The 26,998-nt window shown below is 36.5% G+C and overlaps 1 protein-coding gene across 2 annotated transcripts in view; it reads right to left on the bottom strand.

The window, feature by feature from the left end:
• SCAPER (S-phase cyclin A associated protein in the ER) overlaps positions 1 to 26,998 on the bottom strand; it is a 157,932-nt gene that overhangs the window by 98,085 nt on the left and 32,849 nt on the right. The window contains exons 7-20 of one of the 2 annotated variants that reach the window (XM_071754631.1): positions 26,383 to 26,499; positions 24,304 to 24,464; positions 17,358 to 17,620; positions 16,666 to 16,902; positions 14,999 to 15,169; positions 14,628 to 14,703; positions 14,079 to 14,196; positions 13,691 to 13,802; positions 13,077 to 13,217; positions 9,344 to 9,499; positions 7,679 to 7,821; positions 3,996 to 4,077; positions 2,567 to 2,719; positions 1,387 to 1,494 (exon numbers count right to left, since the gene is read on the bottom strand). In XM_071754631.1, coding sequence (XP_071610732.1) covers positions 1,387 to 1,494; positions 2,567 to 2,719; positions 3,996 to 4,077; positions 7,679 to 7,821; positions 9,344 to 9,499; positions 13,077 to 13,217; positions 13,691 to 13,802; positions 14,079 to 14,196; positions 14,628 to 14,703; positions 14,999 to 15,169; positions 16,666 to 16,902; positions 17,358 to 17,620; positions 24,304 to 24,464; positions 26,383 to 26,499 — 2,038 coding nt within the window. The remainder of the gene's footprint in view (positions 1 to 1,386; positions 1,495 to 2,566; positions 2,720 to 3,995; positions 4,078 to 7,678; positions 7,822 to 9,343; positions 9,500 to 13,076; positions 13,218 to 13,690; positions 13,803 to 14,078; positions 14,197 to 14,627; positions 14,704 to 14,998; positions 15,170 to 16,665; positions 16,903 to 17,357; positions 17,621 to 24,303; positions 24,465 to 26,382; positions 26,500 to 26,998) is intronic. The other variant, XM_071754632.1, reaches the window with a different exon arrangement.

Below are 26,998 nucleotides of genomic sequence, written 5' to 3'. Positions count from 1 at the left end.
TGCCCAACAAGAACCATAGCTCAGTTATCAGTGGCTAGACATATAGAAGGAAAGACTACGGAAAATTTCAGGATTGTAGATTGCCCCCAAACTTTGGTGCCAACATGAAAGATTTTGGGAAATCTCAAAGGTTAATATTTCTAGGAAAAAGGATACAGTATGAAGCCTTCTCCCATACATCCAGTCAGGTAAACCTGGCACCTAAAACCAAATCCAAACCCACTCGAGTCCCACTAACCACCATAAAAGAGGAAAAAAGAAACTGAAAAGATAGCTTCTGAATTTTCCATTAATGTAAGGAAGGGAGGCAAACTGCAACTCAGCAAAAATGTATTCCTCCAGACTATGTATCCATCCAATTTTCTTTTTCATTTTTCCACTGATAACTACCTCTGTGGATTTTAGAACCTCAGAGATTTTATTTTTGAAAGCTTTTTAAAAAGAAAAAGGAAAGATGTTACTGGTTCTGGAGGTGAGAAGGTGTAAACTAGGGGAAGACTTCAACAATAAAAGAACTGCAAAGGAAATAGGGAGACAGCAAAAAATTAGAAGAACTGAGCAGTATCACTAGAATCATCTTGGCTGGAATCAGATTTCCAGTATTTCTTCCTTCCCTCTGACAGCTATAATACACAGGCTTTCACAAATTTTTTGGGTAAGACAGAACACAAAGTCTGTTTCATATGAAAATGAAATGCCTCATAGAAAAGGCCTTGACTTAATACTTTAGTTCCAATTCAGGCAGCAGCAATGAGAAATTAAAACAGACAACCTTTCAGAAGTCTTTCCTTCAAAACAGAATAGTCCCTTGAGCCAGTAGAAAATGTCCTCAGTGCTTCCTAAAAATCATGCCAATTCTTCTAAAGATGGTACTGAAAAACGAATTGTTCTTTCTAGGAATGCTAATACTTGTAAAAAGTTTCCAATTGTACATTTTAAGGCAATTTAGCACTACATTTTGAGCTTTAGTGACCTTGATGCAGAGATAGCACATCTGATAAGCAAAAAAATGACCAGGATATTTTAAGCAACAGGAAGGAACAAAAAATTGTAAAGCAAAAAAAAATGCAGACACCTGCAACACTTCAGATTTTTATGATTACATGATAAAATAGTCAGATGAAAAATGCCTTTGTATTAATAGAAAAGCAATTAGTCACATTTTATACAGAATCTATTTCAGATGGCAATTGTCTGAACTATTTGAATCCAATGTTTCTTCTGTTCCTTTTTATTGGCAATCTATAATAACAAGGCACTATTCCCATGCTAACACAAATATGTCTGTTCAATTCCTTTATACAAATTTTCAAGACTTTTCTGTTTACTCAGCTTGATAACATTTAAAACTAGAAGTAACAGAGAAACAAATATTAGGAAACTTACCACTTCTTCATCTGAAAGCTCTCGTCCTTGTATGCTACTGTTTTCTCTCACAGCTTGTTGGTGTTTTTTCCCTTTGATGTGGCTGAAAAGGTATACTTCTGATGAAATCTGTAATGACAAGGACTTAATAATATTTTTTTTCCCAATAAGTCTGTAATCTATGAATAACAGTATTTCAATACAATATGTGCCGATTTGTCAGAAGTACATTCAGCATTTCAAGTATAATACTTTATTGCTCAACCTCATTTACATAAACTTTTATGCAGGACTTAAAGAGCAAATTACATCATGGTTTGCTATCCAGCAGTAGAATAAGAGAGAGGTGTAAAAATGTCTTGGCTTCTCATCTCATTTTTCCTTCATATGTACTGGATTTTCATTCTGAAATTCATGATCAGTGAATTCACAAGACCGGAGTCTGCTGACCATGAGTTTGTATTCACAGAATCACACAGAATCATCCAGGCTGGAAAGGACCTCTGAGGTTGAGATGTCCAACCCTTAATCCAGCACTGCCTGAAATGATCTCATGCAATCTTGTTTAATTCAGCAATAAACAGTGCTTAGAAGGATATGAGGCTTCATTCAGTGATATATCTTTGCAAATCAGTAAACCCAGTTATCAATAAGAACAGTTCTCCCTGCTTCCTATTCAGGGACTGTAGGGCTGCTTCTCCATCATTTCTGGGACAAATGGAAAGGTGAGCAGCAGATACCCTGTTGAGACTGGAGATCTGCCTAGTGAAGTACTTGGCTTCCAAGAGCAACCAAAAAATAGGATTCCTCAGAAACAGTAAAAGGAGACATAAACTGAACACAACTTGTCCCCTTCAGCACTTTTAAACCTCAATCCAAACTGTTCCAGAACTTCTTGATGTGGTTTCTCTGCCCAAAGAACCTTCAGTGAACTTCAATCCAATTAAACTTGTCTAATGACCCTCACATTAAAATAAAATACCCACAGGATCTTGTAACAAGGTGTTCACAGCTCATCTACCCACTCTGTGAAGAACCACGTTCTTTAGTCAGCTTTCAAATCTACCTTTTAATTACCTTCATCTGATGCTCCCAAATTATTGCTTCTCTGGGAAGAGAGACCTAATAAATGAATACTGTCCACACTCTCCATTCTACCTACAACTCCACAGTTCTCAGTTCTTTCAAATATCCAACTTACCATCACATTGCACAATGAGCACTGTTTTTTTCGTTCATATGGTGTAAGTTTTGGGGCATAATCAGTATTAGCATGTCTCCCACTGCTTAATTCAGCTGCTTTCTCTTTCCTTTGTTCAATTTGTTCCATGTGCCTTCTAATACTTTCATCATGCTGGATGGAAAATAATTAAAGCAACAAATTAAAAAAGATACGGGATTACAGTGAATGGAATTAATCTGTGCAGAGAAATCTTGGAATTACCAAATATTGTACGATTAAGGTGAATTTCTGTCAAACTGATTTTTTATTTCTGAGGGCACCACAGATCACAGATATTTTAAGATTAGTCTTTGACTTAAAATCAATCAGTGCTGCTTCTGTTTTGTATGTGATCCTCTATTAATAATCTGTTGCAAATCCTATGTAAATCTTTTTGTTCTATTAAACATCTCATTGAATTAATAAAACAACAGTAGTGCTGTTTTCACTAGTAGGTTTGAATCATTAAGTACAGATGAAAGTAAAATAAATTGTTATTTATCTGCAGTAGCAGGCACAGTTCACTGGATTTTCAGAGGGTTTTCATATCTAATCCTCATGACAACTGAACAAACTCTCAACTGTTTTTTAAAATCAGAAGTTGGGATATAAACCTGCATCTAATAACAAAACCATGCTTTACAAAACAAAATGTATATATACTGCTTTGCACTGGGATCCGAGCAAAAAATAACACTGAAATGAAAAATTATTTATACATACACATAAACCATCCATGAATAAAATTTACAAGATTTATTATTAATTGAAGCTTTAATACATAGTTCCATCTTAGAAGCTAAAAAATACAGTTTCTCATTTTAGAAGTCTTCCATTTTTTGAAAAGTGGTGGTTATCTCTTAAGAAATACCAGTATCTTGGTTCTGCACTGGACACTGAATTCAGCTGAACAGACGAAGTACTAAGGGGTAGATTTTTATGCCTAGTTTATGAAATAACTGGAGCCCTTCATGAAACAAAAGGAAATAGCATGCCACACTTGGCAGCATCAATTTCAGTACTTGTAGAAAACAATCTGTGAGACTGTTCGGTGAACTGAACTCATTAAACAGTGTGGGAGTTTTTACACACTGTTTTTTCTCAATATTTAATTCAAAATTACCCTGATTCTTCTTGGAAAGCACAGGTTTTGTTGTCCTGTTCAAAGCTTTGGAGTTGATGCACTCCTAAGAGCTCAGTACTGTTCTTTCCAGACTACAATGTGTTGTACAGCAAGGCCCTTTCTTCATGCAAAAGGCTAAATAAGAACTTCTTGTAGAGTTTTGCAATTCAGGACACTGTACAGTGCACTGTAATATCTTCAACAAATAAAACATATAGACAGAAAACAATTTTGCAGAAATTCTGTATCACTGAGGTATTTTTCAACTAAAGTATCCTGTAATACCTTCAGTTGAATCTTCTTCTGCAGTTCTTCCATGGCTTCTTGTTGAGCTGCAGTAAGAGCTGCCAACCTCTCTTCTCGATCTCTAACAAAAAGATAATAAATACAGGTAAAACTTGTAATACTATCAAGCATCCCTAATATTGATTCATTTATGTTTGAAATAGAGAACAAGTAGCCCAAAAAGGAAGTTGAAGATAGTTCAGTAAAGAAGTCAACAAAAAGCAACTTGCTTAAGAGAGAATACAGATGCTTTAATTTTGATGGTTTCATCAAGTCAGACACTTGAACTGGTGCAGCAGAACCTGGACCACAGCTCAATCCAGCTCAGAGCAATGATGGGTGACATTAAGATACAAAAGGTGATGAATGTGATATCCTGCCAACATTAGCATTCTCTAGTCAATGGCTCCAGTCAGTGAACCAAAGGGGAGAAGTACCATGACAACTAAAAGACAAACCATACAGCAATGAGTGCAGTGTGGATATAAAAATGATGATCAGTAAAAGTTTGAATTTATGAACTTCAAGATAAGGCTTTGAATAATATCAAATGATAGAGTTACGAGTGAGAAACCTATGCTCTAGTATATTGCAATTCTAAATGTTCAAGATAGCAAAGGACAGCAAAATTAACCATTTCTCTTCTGTACATAACTGCAGTTAGGAGCTGTTTTGGTCACTGAACCTGTCTGCCCTACACCCCTCTGCCAAAAACTCATGCCTCAAACTTCAGCTGTCCACTTTCATCAGCTCTCCATTCCCTCCCCAGCAGAAATCAGCTGCCATGCATGTGGATGTCAGTAAACCCCTGTGAATCCCCTAAGCATCACCCTGCTGAAGAGATGAGGATTATTTTTTCTGCCTGAGAATAGAACAAGAGGTTTAACGATATGTTACAATAACTATTAAGCAGAAACCTGCAGGTAACAAGTTAGGAGTGATCAGCAAGCCAGGGGAGCTATTGAACTCCCTAAAGGAAGAAAGTCAGCTACTCATGGTGTTTGTACAAAAAGAATTAGGATGGGAGAGAAACACATCTCCTTGGTGTCTGGCAGCTGGAAGGGCCAAAAGGAGCACCAAAAGTTTTGAGTAAAACTGAGCAATGAAGAAGTCATTCAAAGCCATTAACCATCATTTTAAAAGCCATTCTAAAATTAAAGCAGTGGGAGTAGAAAGAATAACATAAAGAATAGTATCCAAACTGCAGTGGTTTCCGTTTTGTGTGGAATTTTTGTTTGTCTGTTTTTTTTTAAAACAGGAAACTCATAGAAAAAGCAGTCATTGAAGTAGAAGGCTCAGATAAAGTAACATTTGAAAACAAAAAGCCACAGAAAATTTAACAGCATCCAGGAAAGATGATGGGCACAGAAGCAAGTCTAAGGATAAACACCACACACAACTGTTCTTTCAGAAAGTTTAAGTGAACTCTTCGAGCCACCATGGTTGTGGAAGGGGGGTAAGGAAGAGATGATGGATGAGAAGCATTCGGTAGTTTATTTGCTATCTCCCCTGAGGTATATAAAGAAAGACTGAGCTACAGTCTTTGGTTTTGTTTTAGAGCTCTTGGTTCACATCACAAGCTGAAACAAATGACAACACATAGCCAGTACCCAAAGCTTACTTTAGCTACTTCTTTCAATATACATGTTAAAATATTTGTTCAATCCTACAAACCATGAGAAATGAGTAACATTGAATAGTTTGGGTTAATATTTGAAACAACATTCTGAAGTTTAGAGCATCAACATCATTCCTACAGAAGCCCTTCTGAAAACGATGCTTTTTGCATGATTATGTTATATTATGCAGTTTCATGGTTTCTACTTTAGCTAGTTCTTTCAGTATACATTTTTAAATATTTGTTCAATCCTACAAACTGTGAAAAATTAATATCATTGCATAGTTTGGATTAATATTTGAAACAACATTCTGAAGTTTCAATTTAGAGCATCAACATCATTCCTTCTGAAAACCATGCTTTTTGCATGATTATGTTGTATTATGCAGTTTCATGATTTCTACTGACAATAACAAATTTTTCCATATTTTGGATTTCAACTCTCTCAAATATAAAATACACTGAAATTACATCTAAAACCTTCCTGGAATCAAGTTAATGTACCATGAGGGCAGAGGGGGTTTTAAAGTCAGTTTTAAGTACACTATTCCTTTTATTCAGATGCTTTAATCACCACCAGATGCACATGATAGATCTTATACTGAAGAAACTTTAAGGAGATATTCCAAAAATTACTCATTCCAGCGAGTATTATATCTTCAGCATAAGAGTCAAATCCCAGCAGTAGGAAAAAAACCTAAAAAACAACAAAACAAAACACCAAATGATACCCCTGAGGTTCCATCAAAAACTGCTGAGGTCCAGCAGGGAAGTGACAGCACAGCCAGCTCACTGTCTGGCTCATCTCTCCTTAACTTCTACCCCAGGACACTTTGAATCCTCCTCTAATTCTGCCAGGTTAGAGAAAGCTCAGAACTGTTTTGAAGAAGATGTAATAGGTGTAATGTCTCCTGAGGCCATTCTGACCTAACAGAATCACTGGACTGTAGGGCATCATGGATGTATTCTTTCCTACACCTTGCCAAGATCATCATTTACAAAAAAAAAAAAAAAAAAGAAAACATGTCTCTTGTTTACTTATTTAACCCGCATAAGGCAAAGAAAAACAAACACAAGCACAGCACAGCAGTATTAAGTACAAAGCATGTGAAAACTGAGGGCTAGGGTAGCAAAAACAGAGGAAATTTGCTGAAACACAGTACTAACAGAAGGTAAATAGAAACTGCTGTTCTTCACTTCAGAATGTAAAAATGGGGTGCAGCAAAGGAAAGTGGCAGATTTAAAACTGTTGTCACAATAAAAATGTTTAAAGAACCATAAGTGAACACTTCTTGTCATAGGAAATGTAACTTCTATTTTGGATTTACAGAATGCTTCTGGTAGTGGAACAGCAGATAAAAGGGATAGTAGGTGGTGACCACAAATAGAATTTGGCACATTAAAGAATAAGTAGAAAGCCTTTTTCCTGAAGCAGACTTGAAAATAAAACTTTCTCACATGAGAACAACATTCATTCTCTCTGCACCCAAAATTTGGCTCAAAACAGAGAGAAAAGCCCACATGAAAATGCCTTCATAAACTTTGGATTATGTGCAAAAACATAAATCAAGTAGATCACTGGCAGTAGAATCAATGAAGACTGATTTCCACCCTTGGTGCTTCACAAATGGCATCTCTTGGATCTATAAAAAGGCAAACTCAATTTGATGCCAGCAAGTCAAAAGTTTCTGGAGAGTGGAGGAAGTGGAGAACACAGGGACATTAACCTTGTTTCCTTTGAAAACTAAGATACAGTGTGAAAAAGGCAAATTATTACAATGTTCTGTTAGCAATAAAACTAAGATAAATATAATAAAATAGGGGTTGCACATTATATTGTAGATGTATCTAAGGAAACTATTACAGAATTTATTATTACTCACTGATTTCTTTCAAACAGTTCATAAAGAATATTTATTAATGCTATTTTAAAATTATTATTAAATAATTTATTAATGCTATTAAGCCTGAAGAGCTAAGAAAGGACTGTTGTTCACCCAGTGAAGCTGCAGTTTTCTGGCAAGCATAACTGTGAAGGGAAGCACTGGAATTACTGCTAAGTTACCTGGCCCTCTCCCGGGCAGCATCTTCCCTGGCTTTTTCTTTCTCCTGCCTTTGCTGTTCAATTCTTGCTTCCTGCTCCTTCCTCTTCAGCAGCAGCTCCTCAACCCGAGCTTGGCGCTCTGCTTCCAGGGCTCGTTTGCGCTCCTGCTCGGGGGGAAACAGAAAGGAATTTACAGAATATACATTTTAACACCTGCTTGTAGGATGTTTGTCTTACTTTCCTGATGGAGAACTGTGTTTTTATTAGCTAGAGGAATAATATGAAAATATGAGTAGACTCAGAAGCTTGACCATACACTGACAGCACAGTTCTATGAACATATGTATATGTTCAGCCATATATTTTGTTCATCTTGAAAAACTCTATCCATTATAGGATATAAAAACTCTATAGGATAAGCTCTATAGGATAAAATCTCTATCCGTTATTAGTTCATTAATAAGAGTCTCTGAAAACACATAAAGTATCCTACAGGATAGAGATGATGCAGAAATAGCAGATGATTCCACAGAGTATTAATATTTAAATTGTTATTCCAAAACTACCCAAATGATACTGTAAGACAAAATGGATTTTGACAGCTTACTTTTTGTGCTATTGCTGAATACAATTTCTCTCTCCATACTTATTTTTTTCTGACTAATTAAGAAGCTATACATGCTACTTTAAACCTTTCCAATACAACGTCATACTTGCAGCAGCAACAAATGCAGAAAAAAAAGCACATTTCTGAAACCTCATAATTTAAGAAGACATTTATGAGTAGACATTTTTTACTTGTTTTCCAAATCCTTATCTTACTGAAAAAATTCTCTGTTTTGTGTGACAGAATAAATGAAAAATGGCTATTTTAATACATTTTAAAAATACACTCCTTACCACAAACTCCACCACTGTCCCAATACTAGCAAATAAATTATGTTCCTTTCAGGACAGGATGAGATTTCCTTAGTACTAAACAGAAGTTGCTGGGATGAGAAACATTTTTACATGGTTAGATGAGGGGCCTACTTTTTTATATATGGGCTTTACAAAACCTTAAGATATATTAAAAGCAGAAAACATTAATATTGGCACAAACTGTGTGAAAAAAAGTTGATGCATGAGAATGGGAAAACTTGTTATTGGAATGCTGTATTAAAAAAACCAAAACCACCACCACCAAAACCACCAAAAAAAAATCCCAAACAAAAAAATCTCAAAAAAAAAAAGAAGACAAAACCAAAACCCAAACCAACGAAATAAAAAAACAACCCACACCATGATTACAGGAATACAAACACATTTTTATTGTGTTTTTCACTGTAAAAAATGCTGTAATTATGACAGTAGGTATATGATAAGGAATGTTTTTCTGTTTCCTCTCCCAAAATGTTTCGTGTTACCAAAACATCAGGATTTTCTTGCAGTAGAATAACAATTTAGTTTTAAAAAAAGCCAGAAACAGGCAGGATCACCTGTGCAACATCTAGAATACCTTTTATAGAGCCTTTAGGACTTAACCTTCCTCCTTCCTACTGCTGAAACATCACAGAGAAACCTTTCGGAGTAGACACTTATAAGGCTGAACAAAAGGGAAAAATAGAAAGCAACAAAGACTGCATAGCCAAAATGAAAATCAAGTAAATATTTCATTGTCCTCCTGCAGCTACAGATAGCTCATACCTGAACTGCTTCATCTCGTGCTTGTTTTTCCTCTTGCCGTCGTTGTCGCTCTTCTTGCAGTTCATTCAAGCGCTGTTCATATTCTTTGAGTTTATTCAGCACATCATGACGTTTGTTCTGAGCTTCCAAGGTGTTTATAAATGCAATTTCATTTACCTGCAGATAAGCAGAATGTATAAGAAAATAAATGAGAAGTCAGAATAAGGTTAATTCTTAGTGAATTCCATCTGTTTATTAGCCGTTTGATAATTCAAGTGGTGGGACGTTTCTCCCAGAATGGGTTTAAAAACCACCAAGTTGAGAACATGGTTTTGGCTTTTTGTTGATTTTTTTTTTTGGTTGGTTGATTTGGACTGGTAATTTTTGGTTTTGCTTTGTATTTGGTTGGTTGGTTTAAACAGGATAGCTCCTGGAATAGAAGAAAAAATTAAATGCATTAGAAAGCCAAGAACTTTAGGTAAATATCAAGAAAACTTTCCAAGCCTTCTCAGCAATGAAACTTCCTTAGTCTATCCTCTCATTCACAAAATGTGGAATTCTAAGACTCAGCTAGATAAATCAGTAAGATACTAAGTGTCAGTAGACTACAACAGGATTTCTGATCTAAATTTTTAATATATAGGTTTTTACTGAAAGAAGTGAAACTATGAATAAGGAAAAAACCAAACAAGCTCATTGTCTTAATTTTCTCATCAGTATAGCCTATTTCACAAATGTTTTAGTATTTTCCAACACAGGACACTGCAATACACAATAAACAAAGAAGAAAATAATAAAAAAAGGCTTACTTAAAAGTACTTTAATGTGTGAATTAAAAATCTCAAATAATATGTTTTTCTTCTACTTAGGTTCATGAAGGTAATGAGTATTTTGTCACTACAAGGCTGCTGAACAAAATTCTTCTAAACTTTAGGCTTTTAAATGCAAATGCTTTTGAAATAGACATGGATGGGAAAACCAAACGTATGTAACTTAATTTTGATTTAATAACATCAAAATTTTAGAAGCAAAGTTATTGAGAAAAGTCATGAAACATTAATGGCTATATCCACACTCAAACCTGTGATTGACACAGATATTCTTTTGCTATACTCAAAAGTTCATGCTCTATCTGAATCCACAAGAGAAATGATTACAGAGAGGACAGATGGACAGGCATCAACAGATCAGCTAAAGGGTGGTAGGATTATTTTTTTTGCTTTGTGTACTGACTAGAATCCATCTACAAAATGAATTTCACGGTTCATTAAACAAGCAGGCACTGGGACTTCAGAAAACCAACTGGGCAGCAACAGTTACCATGGTCTTCAGCTACACCACTCATTAGCTAATTCTCTAAAGCCTTCTGGCCTGATTAACCTTTATTTCCAGAATGTGAGAACCTTAAGAGGGAGCAGAGCTGTCCTGATCTGGGCCAGGATAAAGGTGATTTTCTGTCTTATACTTTTGCTTTTAGCTAAGTCTCTTGTAAGTAGTTGCACTTGCTGAAATTAACAGCAAGTTTCTCAGACAGTGTGTGTTTCTAGGACTGATAACACTTTATGTTTATAGTTACTGCTAGAGACTGGTGTGCAGAGCCAAGGACACTGCTCAGCTCTGCGGAAAACATAAAGAGGTCCCACCTGCATCCCTCCTTTGGGGAGGAACGGACAAGATAGATGCCAGAATTGACCAAACAGAGTATTCCATCCCATATACGTCATCCTCAGTATAAATTTGAGGGATCACGAGGGCCAAGCCAGATTTCCTGCTTCCAGCTTCCGGCTGCCTGCCCTTCCTGCCTTTCCTGCTTCCCTTTCCTTCACCCCGGCATCCTGGAAGGATCCTGTCTGTTCGTCTGCCTGTGCTCCTGATCTGTGCCAGCCCTTATCTGTGTGTGTTCCTGCCTCCAGTTCCCAACTGCTGCTGACTCCAGGAGTCCAGCCTGGACTTTCCCAGAGCTGCCCTGCAGCCTCGGTGGTGACGTGAGAGCTATTGGGGGAAAGGGGGGAGGAATGTGGTATCCATTTTCTTGTATATTTGTATATATTTAGTAATTTTCCCTATTTATCATTACTGTTTCATTAAAGTTGTGTAGTTTAGTTTCCAACCCATAAGTCTCTCTCCCTTATTCTCTCTCCTTTCTTATCAGGGAGGAGAGAGAGATTAATAGAGAGCGTCTGTTACTCGGTTTAATTGCCGGACCAGTGTTAAACTGTGACAAGAGCTTACACATTTAAACACACACAAGACTTCAGACATCTGCTTAGCTGGGGATTTATGGCAAGTGTGACTTGGTTAGTATGATTACAAAAGTCACACAGGTGTAATGAAATAATTACAAAGGCATGCTAGACTGAGTTGGGTCATCTAGAAATCATTTTAACCCAGGAGACAGAATCAGTGACCAAGTGAAAAAGCTAAATCAGTGTTGAAGTGCTTATCTTAATACCAATGAACAACTGTGCTGGTCACAGCTGGGATACATGCTCCATGCTTTGTCTTACTTTTAAGGAGATGCTTGAATCCTTACTAGGGAAGAGTCTTAAAACATTTAATTTATGCTGTGCTGGTTTTGGCTAGAATAGAGTTAATTTTCTTCACAGTAGATAATATGGGACCACATGTTGGGTTCGTGCTGTAAATGCTGCTGATAACACAGGGATGTTTTCCTTACTGCTGAGCAGCACTGAGACAGTGTCCTTCTCTCTTTCTCACATCACCTGCCAGCAAGCTGGCTGGAGCTGCACAAAAATCTAGGAGGGGAGGGGACACAGTTGTGAGACTGACCAAAGGGGTACCCCATGGCATATGGCATTGTGCTCATCAACAGAACTAGAGGGAGAGTTTGGCAGGGCACTGGGACAGGCATCAGTCAGTTTGGGGTGAACAACTGCTTTCATTTCCATCACTTGTCACTCTTGGGTTTTATTTCTCTATTATTTCCTTTCCTTGCAACTTTTTTTTTTAATTTTTTTTTTCAGTTATTAAACTGTTTTCATAGTCACCCATGAGTCTTCTCATTTTGAAACTTCTGATTCTCTCTCTCATCCCACCAGGACTGGGGGTGGTGAACAAGTGGTGCTTAGCTCCTGGCTGGGGTTATACCACAACAATGTTTATCAAATTCGTATGAATAACATAAACTAAAAAGCATTCATTCAGTTCATGTCTTATGCAATTACATATTAACACCAGAAGAGTACTAACACTTATTTTAGAATAATTGGTATGTGTTGTAGATTTCTATTTATTTCCAACTGTTTGACAAAATTTGCGGTTCAAAACAAAGCAACAGAACCATTGCTTGAGGGCACAGAATGCTGGATCTACAATGGATGATTAAGAAAGGAGAAGAGCAGTAAGGTCTCCCCAGTTATCACAGTATATGCTGGAAAGCAGAGAACTGTTAATCAGATCATCTAACCCTTCCAGGAGGAACACTTATCACCAGAAATGCTGCCATTCTCTCTATGAAGAACAAAAGCATCAAGAGGATTACCAGCTCTTCATTTCAGCCCATCTTCTCTTCCAGTCCAACACACCATGATATCCAATAGCAGCTAATTAGTTTGAAGTTCACATTAGAGAAAAACTGTCCATTTCAGAGACTGGAAATTAGCTGTTTCACGGTTTACACCTGTTGGTACCAAGCTTGCACCATCCTTCACAAGCTACTCTTGAGCACTCTGAGGTATAAAACATACAGAAGCATCACTAATAGATAGTTCCCCTTGAAGATAAAGTAACCCACCTTAGCTTCTTCCTCTTGTGCTTTTTTCACAATTGCTTGTAGCTGCACTTCACGTTTAAACTCGGCATGAAGTAATTTTTCCTCCATCATCCTACGTCTCTGATCCAATAATTCTTCTTTCCATTTCCGGACATCTTTCTCCTACATATAATGAGCAAATTCATTACTAATTGAGGAACTGAAAATCAGGCCTGGATTTTCCTCAGAAATTTCTAATATTTGAAGCTTTATTTATAAACCACTTTATAAACCACTTTGATGCCCTACACAGAGCCTGCACTAAGTTTAACCCAGCACATTTGGGTTAGCAAAGATTTGCTAACTGCTTCAGTTTGGTGAGTTTTAGCATTTATACATTTTTATTCTCACCATGCCTTCCCTGAACCTGAGTCACTACAGTATGGCAACAACACTCTCACAGAAGTTCATTATCTAAAATAATGCATTCCATAGTGCATGAATCATCTGTGAAAACTGTGAACTCAGACGAACATTTCATTTCACCACTAGTTTAAATCACTGAATCAAATCTCTAATACTTCCTAGATTATGTGGGGAAAAAAAAGCTTTTCTGAAGGGCAGCAGTGTCTCCCTTTGTACTACTGAAAACTTACCCTCTCCATTAATTTTTGAAGCTTCAGTGTCTTTTCTTCACGTAACTTTTCTCTCAGCTGTTGAGCTTTCATTTGTTTCTCTTCATGTTTCTTTTTGGATTCTGCTATTGTTCTTTTAATAGTTGAAAAAAAAAAAAGCAAGTGAGAACACTAGAACACACATTTCTAGGTTACTTTCAATTACACAAAACAAACAGAGCATTGGAGGGCAGTAATTTCCCCTAAATGTAAATACTGTTCTTCTAGTCTTCAAATCTTTATTTAGTGGACAGTGTAGTACGAGTCTGGTTTGTTACAGAAATAATATGGTGATTTCTGTAACACTTTCCACCCACAGACTTGAGGAAAGTAGAATCTGGTTAATCAAGACATAAAGCAACTCTCAGACCTTTTGCGTGATGGTGATGACAGTTTCTCATGCATGTGTATCCCATGGCCAGGTGGACGTGCAGGCTCTTCTTCCACTCTGTCTCCCCAGGAATTACTCTGGCGCCAGGATTCACGAGCTGTACAGGAAGAAAACACTTAAACACACTTTTCAGGGAAAATTAATTAATAAAGCTTAGTTGCTCTTAAGTTCTCTCTCAAATGGGTTCCCCTGAGCCTAAGTAAGGTGCAAACACAGACTGAAGCATCTTTAATCCCTGTGCGTTTTCAATGCTTAATGATTGTACAAGGTTTTTATCCAGATGTTAACATAAAACTTGATCACACATTTTAAAATTATAGTAGAGAGATGGGGAAGAGAAACGAAGAACAAAGATATGTAAGTCCATCTTTCCCAAGAAGATAAAATAAAAAATATCGTAACTTGGAATAATATTTAGACATCACAGCATTCTTTCAAAATATTAACTAGACATGAGTAAAACATCCATTTTCCTAAATCTTGCTGTCACTTCAATGTAAGCCTAGTAATATAAAAATAAAAATTTACCTTCATAATCAGCCAGGACATCATTCCAGTCCATAGACATGCCACAGAAAGATATGCTCCCATTGCTCATATTAGCCTGAAAATTGATATGATCTAGATAGTAAATGCATAAACTTTAAAGAGGAGGTGTACACACACAGATTAAACAGTGCCAGCCCAGTGGTACCTCCAAAGCAAATTAGCCATCTCAAAACCAGATGCTGTTCCTATTGTTTCTCTATGGTATAATTAGTACATCACACTATTTACTTTATTTGCCTGTAAAATAAGTTGCATTAATGCCAAAAAAGGAACATGAACAAATTCTATAATCATACTCTGCTGCCATCAAAGCCTGAAGTCAGGCACTTCAAAATAAATCAAGCACTCACAGTGAAATCACTGTCATTGTCAGTCTCAATATTAATGTCATTGTTTTCCTCTGCTTCAATCTCTCTAGTTAATTGCTCTTCTTCTGCAATAGCACTGGCAATGGCTTCTTCATTTGCCTTTTCCAGGCGATCTGCTAACTCTTCTTTCTTAGCAAGGACTTCTGCCATAGACTATAAGAAAAAATGAAGAAAAGAAAAAAAACATTAGAAGCAGACTGAAGAAATTGTTTCCCATATAGTTAATATGAATTTTATAACATTTTCCTCAACTTCTAATTACTTGTAGTTCCTTGAGTTTTGTGAAGCTAACTGAAATATAAACTCCACTGAAACTGTTAGCAACTACTAATTTATTAGCTACATCAAACATGAAATTAATTCACATTCACAACATACCAAAATGTATTACACAAACATTATCACCAAAAGCAACAAAGACTGTTTTTCTCTTATAATTGTTCTAATTAACTTGTCTTAGGGACTAAGCATCACATACTCTAAGACATTAATGGTGTGTCCTGCCTTTATGTCCAGAAAAGGAACCAGGCTACAAAATATTATTTAAAGATGAAAGAGGATCTGTTGATGAACCACGTCTGGAAACTTTTCTGTAGCTAACAGAATAGAATCTCAGGCTATACCTGGTTTTGAACACAAACAAGATACTTCGGCAAGAATGTAGCTTAAATGTACTGACTGATTTGTCTTCTTCTCTAATGTCAGAATTTAACTGCTTCACTCAGGCTACCAAACTATGTGTCACAAAACACAAACTGGTGTTCAGTGCAGTCTAGTCAGGAGTAACAAAATGCTCACCAGAGACACAGATCCCACCAGACTGTCAGCAACCTGAACTGTTAATTAAGAAGCTGAACCAGTGTTAGTGGGTGAAGTGCTAGAAATCAGCTCTAAAGACAAATAGATGCTTGACTTGGAAATCACCTAGCAGTAGTCCAGTTTGTAAAAGACGTTAAAGGAAAAGCAATTTACAGTAAAAGTTCTTCAAATTGTAATTTTAATCCAGTTTCTAAAAACAAAACAAAACAAAAAACCCAAAAGCCTGAAAGTATAACCTGGGTTTTACATAGCATTACTTCAAGTAAAGCAGACACACCCTGAAGCCTGCAGAATTCTAGAAAGAAAGGATGCTCTTTTTGGGAAGTCACATAAAAACAGAATACTGATTTCACATTTGTTGCTTAAGGATGGCATTCATCCAAATTGCTGACTGTACAGAAGTCCCAAGAGCGTGGTTCAGCCAGTTGTAAAAGCCCTGCATTTGTTATCCCATGAATTTTGATATCCCATGTGATTACAGTTTGAATAATTAGCAAAACAGGAGTAAGAATTTAATAAGAGTCTGACATAAAATGATTGATAGTGAAAGGAAATGAAAAATTATGGCAAACATATATGTAAAAAAAGCAATGAGAGCACAGACTTCTTTATTCCAAATAATGCATTTATATCTTTCCAGTTTAAGTTCAGAAACTTTACTGGAATTAAATCCTATCATGAAAAGTATCTCTGCCACAAATTATTTTTTCTACAGTAGATACCTTTTAGGCTTTTCTATGATTTATGCATTAGGGTAACAATAAATACTGTGAAATACAGAATGAGAGAATTAAGGATTAAATTTACTATGTACTCGGAAGATTTCTTACCAATCTGGCAGCACTCACATTTGAAATATCTGAGGGATCCATTTCAGTTTTAGCTGTTTCTGTTGGATGCTGGTTTGTATTAGCAATGATCTGGGAGGAAGCTTCACTACTCTGCAGGGTTTCTGAAGTAGAGTCAGTATTTGTGAGAACTGGAGGCATCTCGGAAACTGTTTGTGAGGAATCTTCTTGCAATGGTGTGTCACTGCTCCCATTGTCTTCTGAGGTATGTGCTGTGAACTAAAAAGAGATTGACAAAATGTAACATACTCATTTTTAAAGTCAGTCAAAAGTTCTTTTTTATAGTTGAAAGGATTCTAACAGAATACCTAGCAACCTGGCAGTGAGCAATGCAAGTAACTCCATGCAGACATATTTTCAATTGCTTGTAAGCTTGCAAAAGTTAGAGTTTACCACCAGAAATTTTATATGTATGAGACTGCTTAGTGCTGAATTTTTGGAATACATGAGAAACCTACCCAAAACACTGTAAAATACATGGTCCATTTCATTATTTTTAACTATCTGTGTCAAGATCTTAATGTGTTTCCATAAATGACACTGAAATAGCCATTATTTTTAAATCCCTTTACAACCTGGTTAGTAAATAAAAGTTCTAGACAAAATTAGCTTTAGAAAGTGCTCTAAAAATATTGCTATATTTAAGGTAGAAAATGGTTCTGAACTGTACTGACCTGAGTCCTTTCAGCAAGAGGACCTTCGGATGAATGCAAAGGATCTTTCTGTGTAAGTTCTGTGCTTTTGGATGCACCACTGTCAGCAAGCAAACTCCCACACTTATTTTCTGATGGTGGCAAAACGACATTTTCTTTGTCACTGTCACCTTTGCTCTTCAGTGATTCTGCAGCTACAGGAGTTTTTGTTGCCAGAGCTGTGGATCGAGATCGAACTGGCCTTCCCCGCTGAACTGTTTCCCAGCCCTCTGCATCCTTTCGATCTACACAAAAAACAAAACACCCCATGCTAAGAAAGGGAGCCTTAGAAGTATTACAAAAAGTTGCTTCACTACAGTATTACCTAAGTTGGGTGATAAAAATGCTCTCTTTAAAAATCAATACCTAAGAAACCCACCAATTATATATTCTTCAGCAAAGCTTTACACTTCAAGGAGTGCTCTCAGTTTCACAGACACTGACCAACTCAATTCCTGGGACCAATTCTGTTACTTCAAGAAGCTAAGCTACTCACACATAAAACCATGTGAAAAGATGTACTTTTGCTTTCATGACAATGTTGCTATTTCATGAAATGGTAAGGTACAACACAGCGACCACACTCTTGCTTAGAGGCCTTCTGTGAAAGTGCAAGTATCTGCAAGGACTGACATAACTGAACATCTTAGAATGTGGCTTATTATTATTCCAGAAATGTTTTCTTTATTTTTTCCATTTATTTAATTCTGGTAATAAAAATACACTAATCAGTGTCAGCTTTCAACAAATTTATTTTTCCGCTGTTTCAGGAAATAGCAAAATACTGCTACAGTGGAGACTGCAAATTGAAGTGGAAGAGTAGTTAACTTCAATTTACTTTGATGACTAAATAGCTGCTAAATACAACTTGCTGAGCAACATTTCTGGTATCTAATCTTTGTACATACCTAAAAAGTCTTCAAAGTTACATTTATCTGCCTGAAGTATGAGCTCTTCATTGTGGTCAGATTTCTAGAACATCCAGGTGAACCCTTTCTCCATGTATATTTTTGGCCAGCACATAATTTCCCATGCATCATGGGAAATCAGACTCATTCTTTCCAGACCTGATGGTACAACTCCTAAGAGTGAAAGTTAAGTTCATGTGTCTATTTGCTGAACAGAAGTCCTTCAAAAAAATTCAAGAACTATGCACACTATTTCAAACTTTGAAATAACCTCTTTTTAAGAACATGCACATAAGAAGAGAAAAGCATGGAGTACAGGATCAAAAAACTAACACTAAATCGCCTGCTTGATAGAGGGAAAGATCTAGAATAGAATAGAACTTGCATAACAAAATTAATTCCCTGTGGATATTTCCAAAGCTTTTACTAACAAAGATGGTCCTGTAGCTCTGGCAGAGAGACTAGAGTTCAAACACTAAAGTTTAATGTAAATATGAATAGGAATAACTCTGAGTCTACTTGGTTGTCAAAAAAATGTAATTTCAAACACCCAAAGGTGGTCAGAAATTTGTATCTTATGATGAATTGCTAATTACCAACCTAAGTATTGACTTAAAACTTGCATTTCTAGACATGTGACTTTAAATGCAAAATACAAAAGTGGTTTAAAAAAATCTTGGATGCAAGTGTAATGCTCTCCACAGAAACCACCTGCTTTCAGCAGGAACAGGTTACAAGAAGTGAATCATCTTTATAGACTGCCAGTAATATCCATATGAAGCTCAACACACCCATAGGGAGATGAGAGGACAAAATATGTTTTCTTCCTTTCAAAACATGTATGTTTATTTTAAAGAAATTTAGAGTAAATAAAAAGGACCTGTCTTGTTAATGTTCATGGTCAAAAATCCTTCAGCCTTTTAAGATTTCCCTTTCCTGGCAACTCCAAAAGTACTGAAATTCTTCCTCTAGAAGTGCTATCCTACAAAGCCCCCCTGCAGTGGCACTAGCATAGATTGTCAATAAAAATGAAGAGTATTTCAGGTGCAAGATAAAACTGTTGTACCTACTGAACTAAACTACCCCGAGGTGGACTTGAACTGATGTCCAACATCAGCAGTAACCAGTAAATTGGAAATTAGCGGAGACCAGAACAAAAGGCATTTTCATAGTTTGCTACCTTTGGTGTTTAGCATTCTACACTCATTAAATGCTCATTTACCGACAGGGTTCTTTAACATCTCAGTAGGAGACCCACCAATGGCTGGTGTAAATCATCAGTTACAAGTGAAGCTAACAGGATGTAGTGAAATTTATTGTGCTATAGAAATAACATAACTATATAATTCTTCACAAACCCTAACAATACTGATAAAATGACAGATTTAAGAAGATAACTAAATTTGATAATTTACTTTTGAAACGATTTTACCCTAGAAAATTCACTGCATATTTTAAAGTAAACAAAATTACAGAACTTTATGTGAATGGTTATAGCTGATATCTCCAGATTACTGAAGGTAACCAGAGAGAGGATACCTCTGCAAAAAGCCTTTCTATGTTCATTCTCCCAATGTGCACTTGCATGTGCTTCAGTATGCACCAATGATTAGAGAGGGGGGTGTGGCACAAAGACAAAAGGACAAGGACTTTATGTTTTTGCTTTACCACAGACTTCCCATTTGACCCCTGTAAGCAGCTTTGGCTTTATTTTCATTTCATATCTGTATGGAAAAAACATAATTACCTACAGGACCAAGCAGTCTAAGCATGCTATTAGCCTCTCAGAGACAATTTTATCTCCACCAATACTCCAGGGAACAGGGTTTTAATTCCTCAAGAATGACAAACAGATTTAATGCAGAAAGCTGCAGGCATGGAGTCAGTGTAGAACATGACCCTGTGTTATGTGGAACAAGGACTGCTCCAGCCCCCTGGGAGTCACAGCTGCTCCCACCCCACTGACTTCTGCAACTGGTAGGACCACAAAGCTTTTGTTGTCTATAGCTTAAGATAAAATTCAGACAAGAAATTTCCCTGTCAAGTAATATAAGGACAATGAAGAGACTTTTCAGAAGGTTGTTGAAATCAACCTAAAAACCTCCACTGCTTTTACTGCAGCAGACTTGTGGATGGCAATTCCTTTTGCTCAGCATTTGTGAAACAAAATTGCTTCAAGATTCCAGTTTCATTTGTTCTAAAAACTGAAGTCAACTCTTATGTACAGGACCTCTTCTAAAAAAAAATCAGGAAATATCCTGTAGTAGAACCTACTAACTAGAGAGACTTTCACTAACATCTAGATAATGAGCTCTTATATATAGATTATACTAATATCTTCTAATATTAAAATTAAATAAAACTTGACTAGTTGATTCCTTCTTTGACAGAAGATTTCTTAGTGCTCTGACAGATTTAATTGGAATAAAATTATTCAGGCATTGCAAAGCCATGATCACAATACAGTAAGAATAAACCTTTAGTAAAAACCACACATGTTCAATACTTAATTGGTATTTGTTGAGATTTCTCAGAAATAATTATTACTCACATCTCATCCAATTATTTAACAGCACAGAAATGCATCTTTTGTATTAAAAATGTAGTTTGGTGAATTCTTTAAATACCAAACAATTTTTAATGCAAGCATACATTGAGGCTGTTGAAATATTTGCAATCTGTTTTATGCTATCTGACAAGCAGCTGTGTACAAGAATGAACTTTTCCATTTTCATTCACTTATCTGTTTAGTATTTAGTCACTTCCTGGCATGACTTTAACACAAAATTAGTTTGCAAAACTAATACATTCATTGACATTAGATCACACAGCTTCTAATCTGAAGCAAAATTAATACTCAGTGTTACAACAGCTTTTATTGAAATGGTTTTTGGAGCTGGGGTTGGGCAAAGGGCTGGATTTGCAGAGGCTGGTGTGGGAAAGCAGTGGTGGGCCCCGTCTCCAGATGAGGTAGCTTGTTGTAATACTGTTGTAATACTGTTGTGATACTGTTGTGATACTGTTGTAATACTGTTGTATGCTGTCAGTATGCCCTTCTTCTCTTCATTTTTTTCCCTAAGTCTGGAATTCATTCTGTATAGCCCAGTAGCCATCTCCACATGCTAAGGATCACACACTGGGTTTGATTACTCCTCAAATTTTGTTAATGAACAATTCATTTGACTACCTTGCTCATTCTCTAGTTCCACTTAGAACTTCCCTGGCCCTGCTTGCTCTTGCATCACAGAGAAGTGAGAAGCCATCTGTTACCTTGAGGCCCTCACAGCCACCAGGGCCTTCCTCTTACAAAGTCCCTCCATCTGGAAGAACTGTCCAAGCTGCCTTACTGGCAGCATCACTAAAATACAGTTAGGCAAGTATGTGCAAAACTCTTAAAGAGTTCTACCTCAGGAGACACCTGTCTCTTCCTAAAAATTTATTTGCAAGTAATATGTTACTTGACCTTCCCCACTCCTTACTAAACTTCAGCCCCAATTCTTTTGAAAAACTAAAGTGCCACTGTATGTGAGAGGCTCTTTGGAAAACTAAGATTACCTGGGAATCTGGAAGCAAATCTAGAAACATGAACTCAGACAAAACACAGTCACAGGGCAGAAGACAAAACCCAGAACTTCCACCTACTCCCAGTCTTAGTACATACTATAAACTGCTAACACCTATCTCACCTCTTACCACCATGAACACCTGGGAATGAATTTCTCACCAGGCTACGTGCTAGCTTTACTAAGCCAACCTTTTATCTTGCCATAAACTGGTCATACAGTAAGGCTACACTATGTTTCTTATTGTAGAAAACCCTCCAGCATGAAAGACAGAATTATTACTTTTAAAAATTCATTAAAATATTGAGGTAAAAGTGAGTTTAATGAGGGAAATGAGGTAAGATGATTAAACCTCATTTAATGAGGTTTAAAAAATAATTTAAAGAAGTATCTGGAAAAATAATGCGTTTTCTTTCTCCAAGGGCTTTTGCAGTTAAATTTCAGAAAGCATGAAACAGATACAGTATCATACCATTCATCCACTTCACAAAACCATCATCAGTCTTAATGATAATGCTACTGGAAATCTCTGGAGAAAAAGTGTTTCAGGGCAATCTTGTCACTGTATCTTCCCCAGATGGGCTTTAGGGAAGCAGGAAGAGGGTGGCAGGAGGAATCCCCCCTCCCACAAGGCTTGGATGTCCCTAACAGCTGTGAGTGCATTAGCTGGTGGACAGGCAGAGCAGATGATACACAAGCCTCAGAGCTGCTTCAATAATTCATGTAAAGAGCCTTTGTGACTCCCTTTGAGTAAACTTCACATATCCTCTTGTGCTCCAATCAGTGAGGTTAATTTGATTTTATCAAAGTGATTCTAGCCTATGTACAGTGGAAAACATTGTTGAAAAGAGAATTTAATTTGTTAAAAACATTACAATTAAGCCAAGAGAAAATAATTTTAATTCTGTAGTGTTCAATGTTAGCAGTAGGAGATTAATAATAAACAAAACCTCCAGCCTTTTGTTATTTCTTAAAATGAAATGTTTCAAGTCTGAATTGTATGGCACACTTGATTTTAAAAATTACTGAACACTTATAGGGCAGTACTAAAGGATCCAAGTGGTCTTGTTCTTTTTGGAGCTCATCAGCTGCTGATAATGGCCAATGAAACACTGATGCTTCAGCCCTTTAAATGCCTAAAAGTAACATACAGATACCATCTTTTGTCATCCTTTTAGCCTTATAAAATATGCTAGCCCTATGGAAGTGCAGATCAGTTTTATTCCTTGTATAGCTAACAAAATTTTCCACATGCACAAAAATTCCTAATAAAGGTACTTTAACGACAGCATGGAGTGTCTCAATTTAATGCAAGCAGAAATCAAATAAATAAATCAACGGAAAAGATTTTGGTTTGAATAGCTCCAACTACTGGCAAAAATTAAAACTGGAATTAATCTTTCAGTCCCAGTGCTGAAAAATCAGTCAAAATGTTCTCAAACCAGCTCATTGCAGCTATATGCGGCAAGACATTCCCTCAGGAGAACAGCATCAATAATTCCCATCCAGCCAATGCATTCAGAGTAGGGCTTTGGTTGTTCTTTCCAAAGCAGAACAATCCACACGATACAGAACTTACTTGTGTTAAACTGCAGGACACTTAGACAAGGTGGTTTAGTTCCATAATATATCACAAGTCTCCAAACAACTATACATTACTAGATTGAACATACAGCTATGTTAAATTTACACAGTTGCTCAGAGTAATTTTTCTTTAAAAAAAAATAAAATTGAGCATTTCTTGTTAATTTTTTTTAGAATAACCATTTCTACATCCTGCCTGTTGACTTTGCAGAAAGTCATATGGGACTACACATGAAAAAATGCATCTCTGAAGACAATCTCAGGGTTCCAGTGTGTGCAAAGCAACTGATTTTAAAACAAAAGGCAAAGTTTTTTATTTCTACAAGTAACCAAATCTTTTGCTGAAATAAAAAGACCCCGGCATCAAGCATTCTCCAAGGAGAATCCACAGAGAAACAACTCATAACTAATGTAGCTATTCTTGTCCTCAAAGAACAAAAAAATCAATTGTTAATTCAGTAGAGTTATGATAACATCCTCTCATTGGGCACGTAAATCTTGAGCTCTTTTACAAATTCTTGGACATATTTTATTCTTTATATTGTTCAAGCATTTCAAACTGCAGTCAGATTATCAGTTTGTGACAAAGGCCTTTCGTTTCCTGGCATGTTATGTATAGTATTTTAGCAGAAGAAATGCTACTTAATGGAAACACAGTGGAATGTTGCCTGCACATAAAAACACAACTTTGTCCCAAATTTAACTGTTACAATGGTAACCTAAGGTTGCATTAATATCTTATTATATTATACTTAAACATTGTATTTTGCAAAATTATATTTAATTTTGGTTTGAAGGTAACTCACCACACTCTGAACTAACATTATACCAGACAGTTTGTGAAAATAACTTCAGCTACTTAATGAGACTTGCCATTTTTCCGAGATGACTTCTGCACTGGAGGTGACAGACAGGTTTGTGCTGTTGCTAGCTCAGGATTGGCAGTTTTAGTTCCTTGATTGGCTTTCACCTTATCAGCCCAACTTACACCAGCAGGAGCCAGGCGTGTTGCAGAAATTGTCACTGCAGGGTTCCTAAATGAAAGGCATAGTTCCTTTTAGTGAGTAAAAAAATAACAGAATGGTTTGTTAGAAAACTGAATCTCTCCTTAATCCTGGAGTTTTAAGCTGAGAGCTAGTTCCAAAATTCTGCAACATCCAGCAGCTGAAGAACCCTGCAGCACTGTAGTCCTAAGTTCCCACAAGAGACATTCACTGATGCTATATTTTCATACCATGGAAATAAACACAGAGAGTATTGGCAGCCAAATGTAACAGCTTTTCCACTGCACCCAAGAACTGAAGAGACTGGGTTGCCACCATTGCTCATACAAACAACAAAATACATTTGCAATAAGTCCAAAAAGTGCAGGTTTAACTGTAAGTGTCTATCACACAAACATATAAGGTACTCTGTTCCAACGTTAAGTAAAAGAACACATCTATTTTCTATTATTTGTTTAGCAAAAATAAATTGTAAATCTGGAAGAGCATTCTGTTAACTTTCAGACAGATCCACACAACTGCCTAAAATTTGAAGTTCTGGATGGAGAGAACTGTATTGTTTTTTAAATTACTTTGTTTTGCTTTTTGTAAAAGGTTATCATTTCCTGCATTAGAGAAGCTTAAGAGAAAAGAAAAAAAAAACCAACAAAAACTATACAGTTGCATTTAAGTGAATGCAAGCTAACATTTTAAATTTGGGAAATCGTAACATACATTCCAGAAGCACATGTTGAAAAATGTCCAATTCTCTATGGTAACAAAAGTAATTTTATCTGCAATCATACAACTGATTTATCTTCCAAGCTTTACAACACTGATTAAAGCAGTCCAACAATTCCAGCTGCCTCATTAGCTGAAACAAACCAAGGATAAAAAAATGGGGATCTTGCAAGTTTCAAACAAATGTGTAGAAAACCCCCCCATGTAAGTAGACTGCTCACTTAAATTTTAGGCCCAATGAGATGTCAGTTTGTCATTATCTAGTACTTTTATCAAGTTTGTAAACAAAACACTCTATCAGGAATCCTTCCAAAAATTATAAAAACCTGGCTGGTTGGTTAATTATTTTTTAATAATCCCCACTGATCCTACAGCGATGCAAAACCACTTCATGTGAGAAAAACAGGAGATACCAAGCCTCATAACCTGTCTCTGACAGTTCCATGGACTAAAGAGAGCATCAGAACAGGACAGTGCAGAACAAGCTTTGCTTTGGCACACTCTTCAAATTGCAGCAGTTTACACTGTAAAGTTGTGATTTATTAAACACATCTTTGTGTTTAAAGATGGACTTCAATCTCTGTTCTCTACAAACACCTGAAAGGAGGCTGTAGTGAGGTGAGTGTTGGTCCCTCGCCAGGGACTGGCAATGGGACAAGAGGAAGTGATTTCAAGTTGCACCAGGGGAGGTTCAGATTTGGTATTAGGAAAAACTTCTTCAGCCAAGAGTGGTGAAGCACTGGAACTGGTTGGCCAGGGAGATGCTGTCCCAGGGATACCAAAAAAACAGGCAGATGTGGTGCTTCAGGAAATGACTTAGCAGTTGTGGTGCTGCAGGACTGACAGTTGGACTTGATGATCTTGAAAGTCCTTTCCAACCATGATGATTCTATGATATTAATTTCTGAAGTACTTTATGATTTTGGCATCCAAAGCATTGCATAGTAACAAATTCTACATACTAAGTCTTAATTAATTAAATAAGCAAAACATTAAGTCCTTGATAGGATTTTCTTTTACAGACCTTGTGCTTTGGTTTCATGAATGCAAATAATTGCATATATATCTTAATAAACAGCAAAACAATATATTGGCACTACTATATTGATATTACTATAATATACTGATATTACTATTGATATTACTATAGAAAAATACATTATTCATGAGCTCTGCTTCAAATAAATTCTTGGTTTGGTTTTAATAAACTTAGGATCTGGTTTCATACCCAAAATTTAAACTTCTTCGAGCATTTGATGTCACACTAATTCTATCAGTTGATGGGCTCGGGATCACATGGCGTCCAGGAGACATTTTCTTTACTTCCCAGGCTAATGAAGTAGGCCTGCAAGTTCCAGAAAGAAAACTTTAAAAATAAAATTGACTGTAACAATTCCTCTATCACCTTAAAGGAAAGCCAACACCAACAAATGCTATGAAGTATTCATGAATACTGCTGAATCTAATAATGCACCTTAGCAACTCCAAACAGTATAAACCAGACTCATACCAAAACTGATGCACACTCTCAAGACTACAATGCTTATTTTAAATGTCAGTGTGGGATCATATCAACCAGTTAAAAGGAAAGGATCAGGGTAGCACTGGAAACATTCTCTAAAACCAGTGACAGCAACAATGCAGATGAAAGGCCACAACCATTTCAGGTGCCCTAGGTTTTCCTGGCCTGTGTAAAGGGGCATTCAATACAGTTTAAATACTGTTTTGGTTAATACAGGTATCAAGTATCTCCAGTATATAAAGAACTTCAGAACAGAATGTATCACCATCCACTCCTTCTTTTATACTACTGACACACCAAACTTTGACAGCAGTGACATTTA

Source organism: Heliangelus exortis, chromosome 11 (assembly GCF_036169615.1).
Source record: "Heliangelus exortis chromosome 11, bHelExo1.hap1, whole genome shotgun sequence".
In the NCBI taxonomy this organism is placed as follows: Eukaryota; Metazoa; Chordata; class Aves; order Apodiformes; family Trochilidae; genus Heliangelus; species Heliangelus exortis.
Note: the sequence above shows the minus strand (reverse complement) of the source record. Positions and strands in the feature narration are given on the sequence as shown.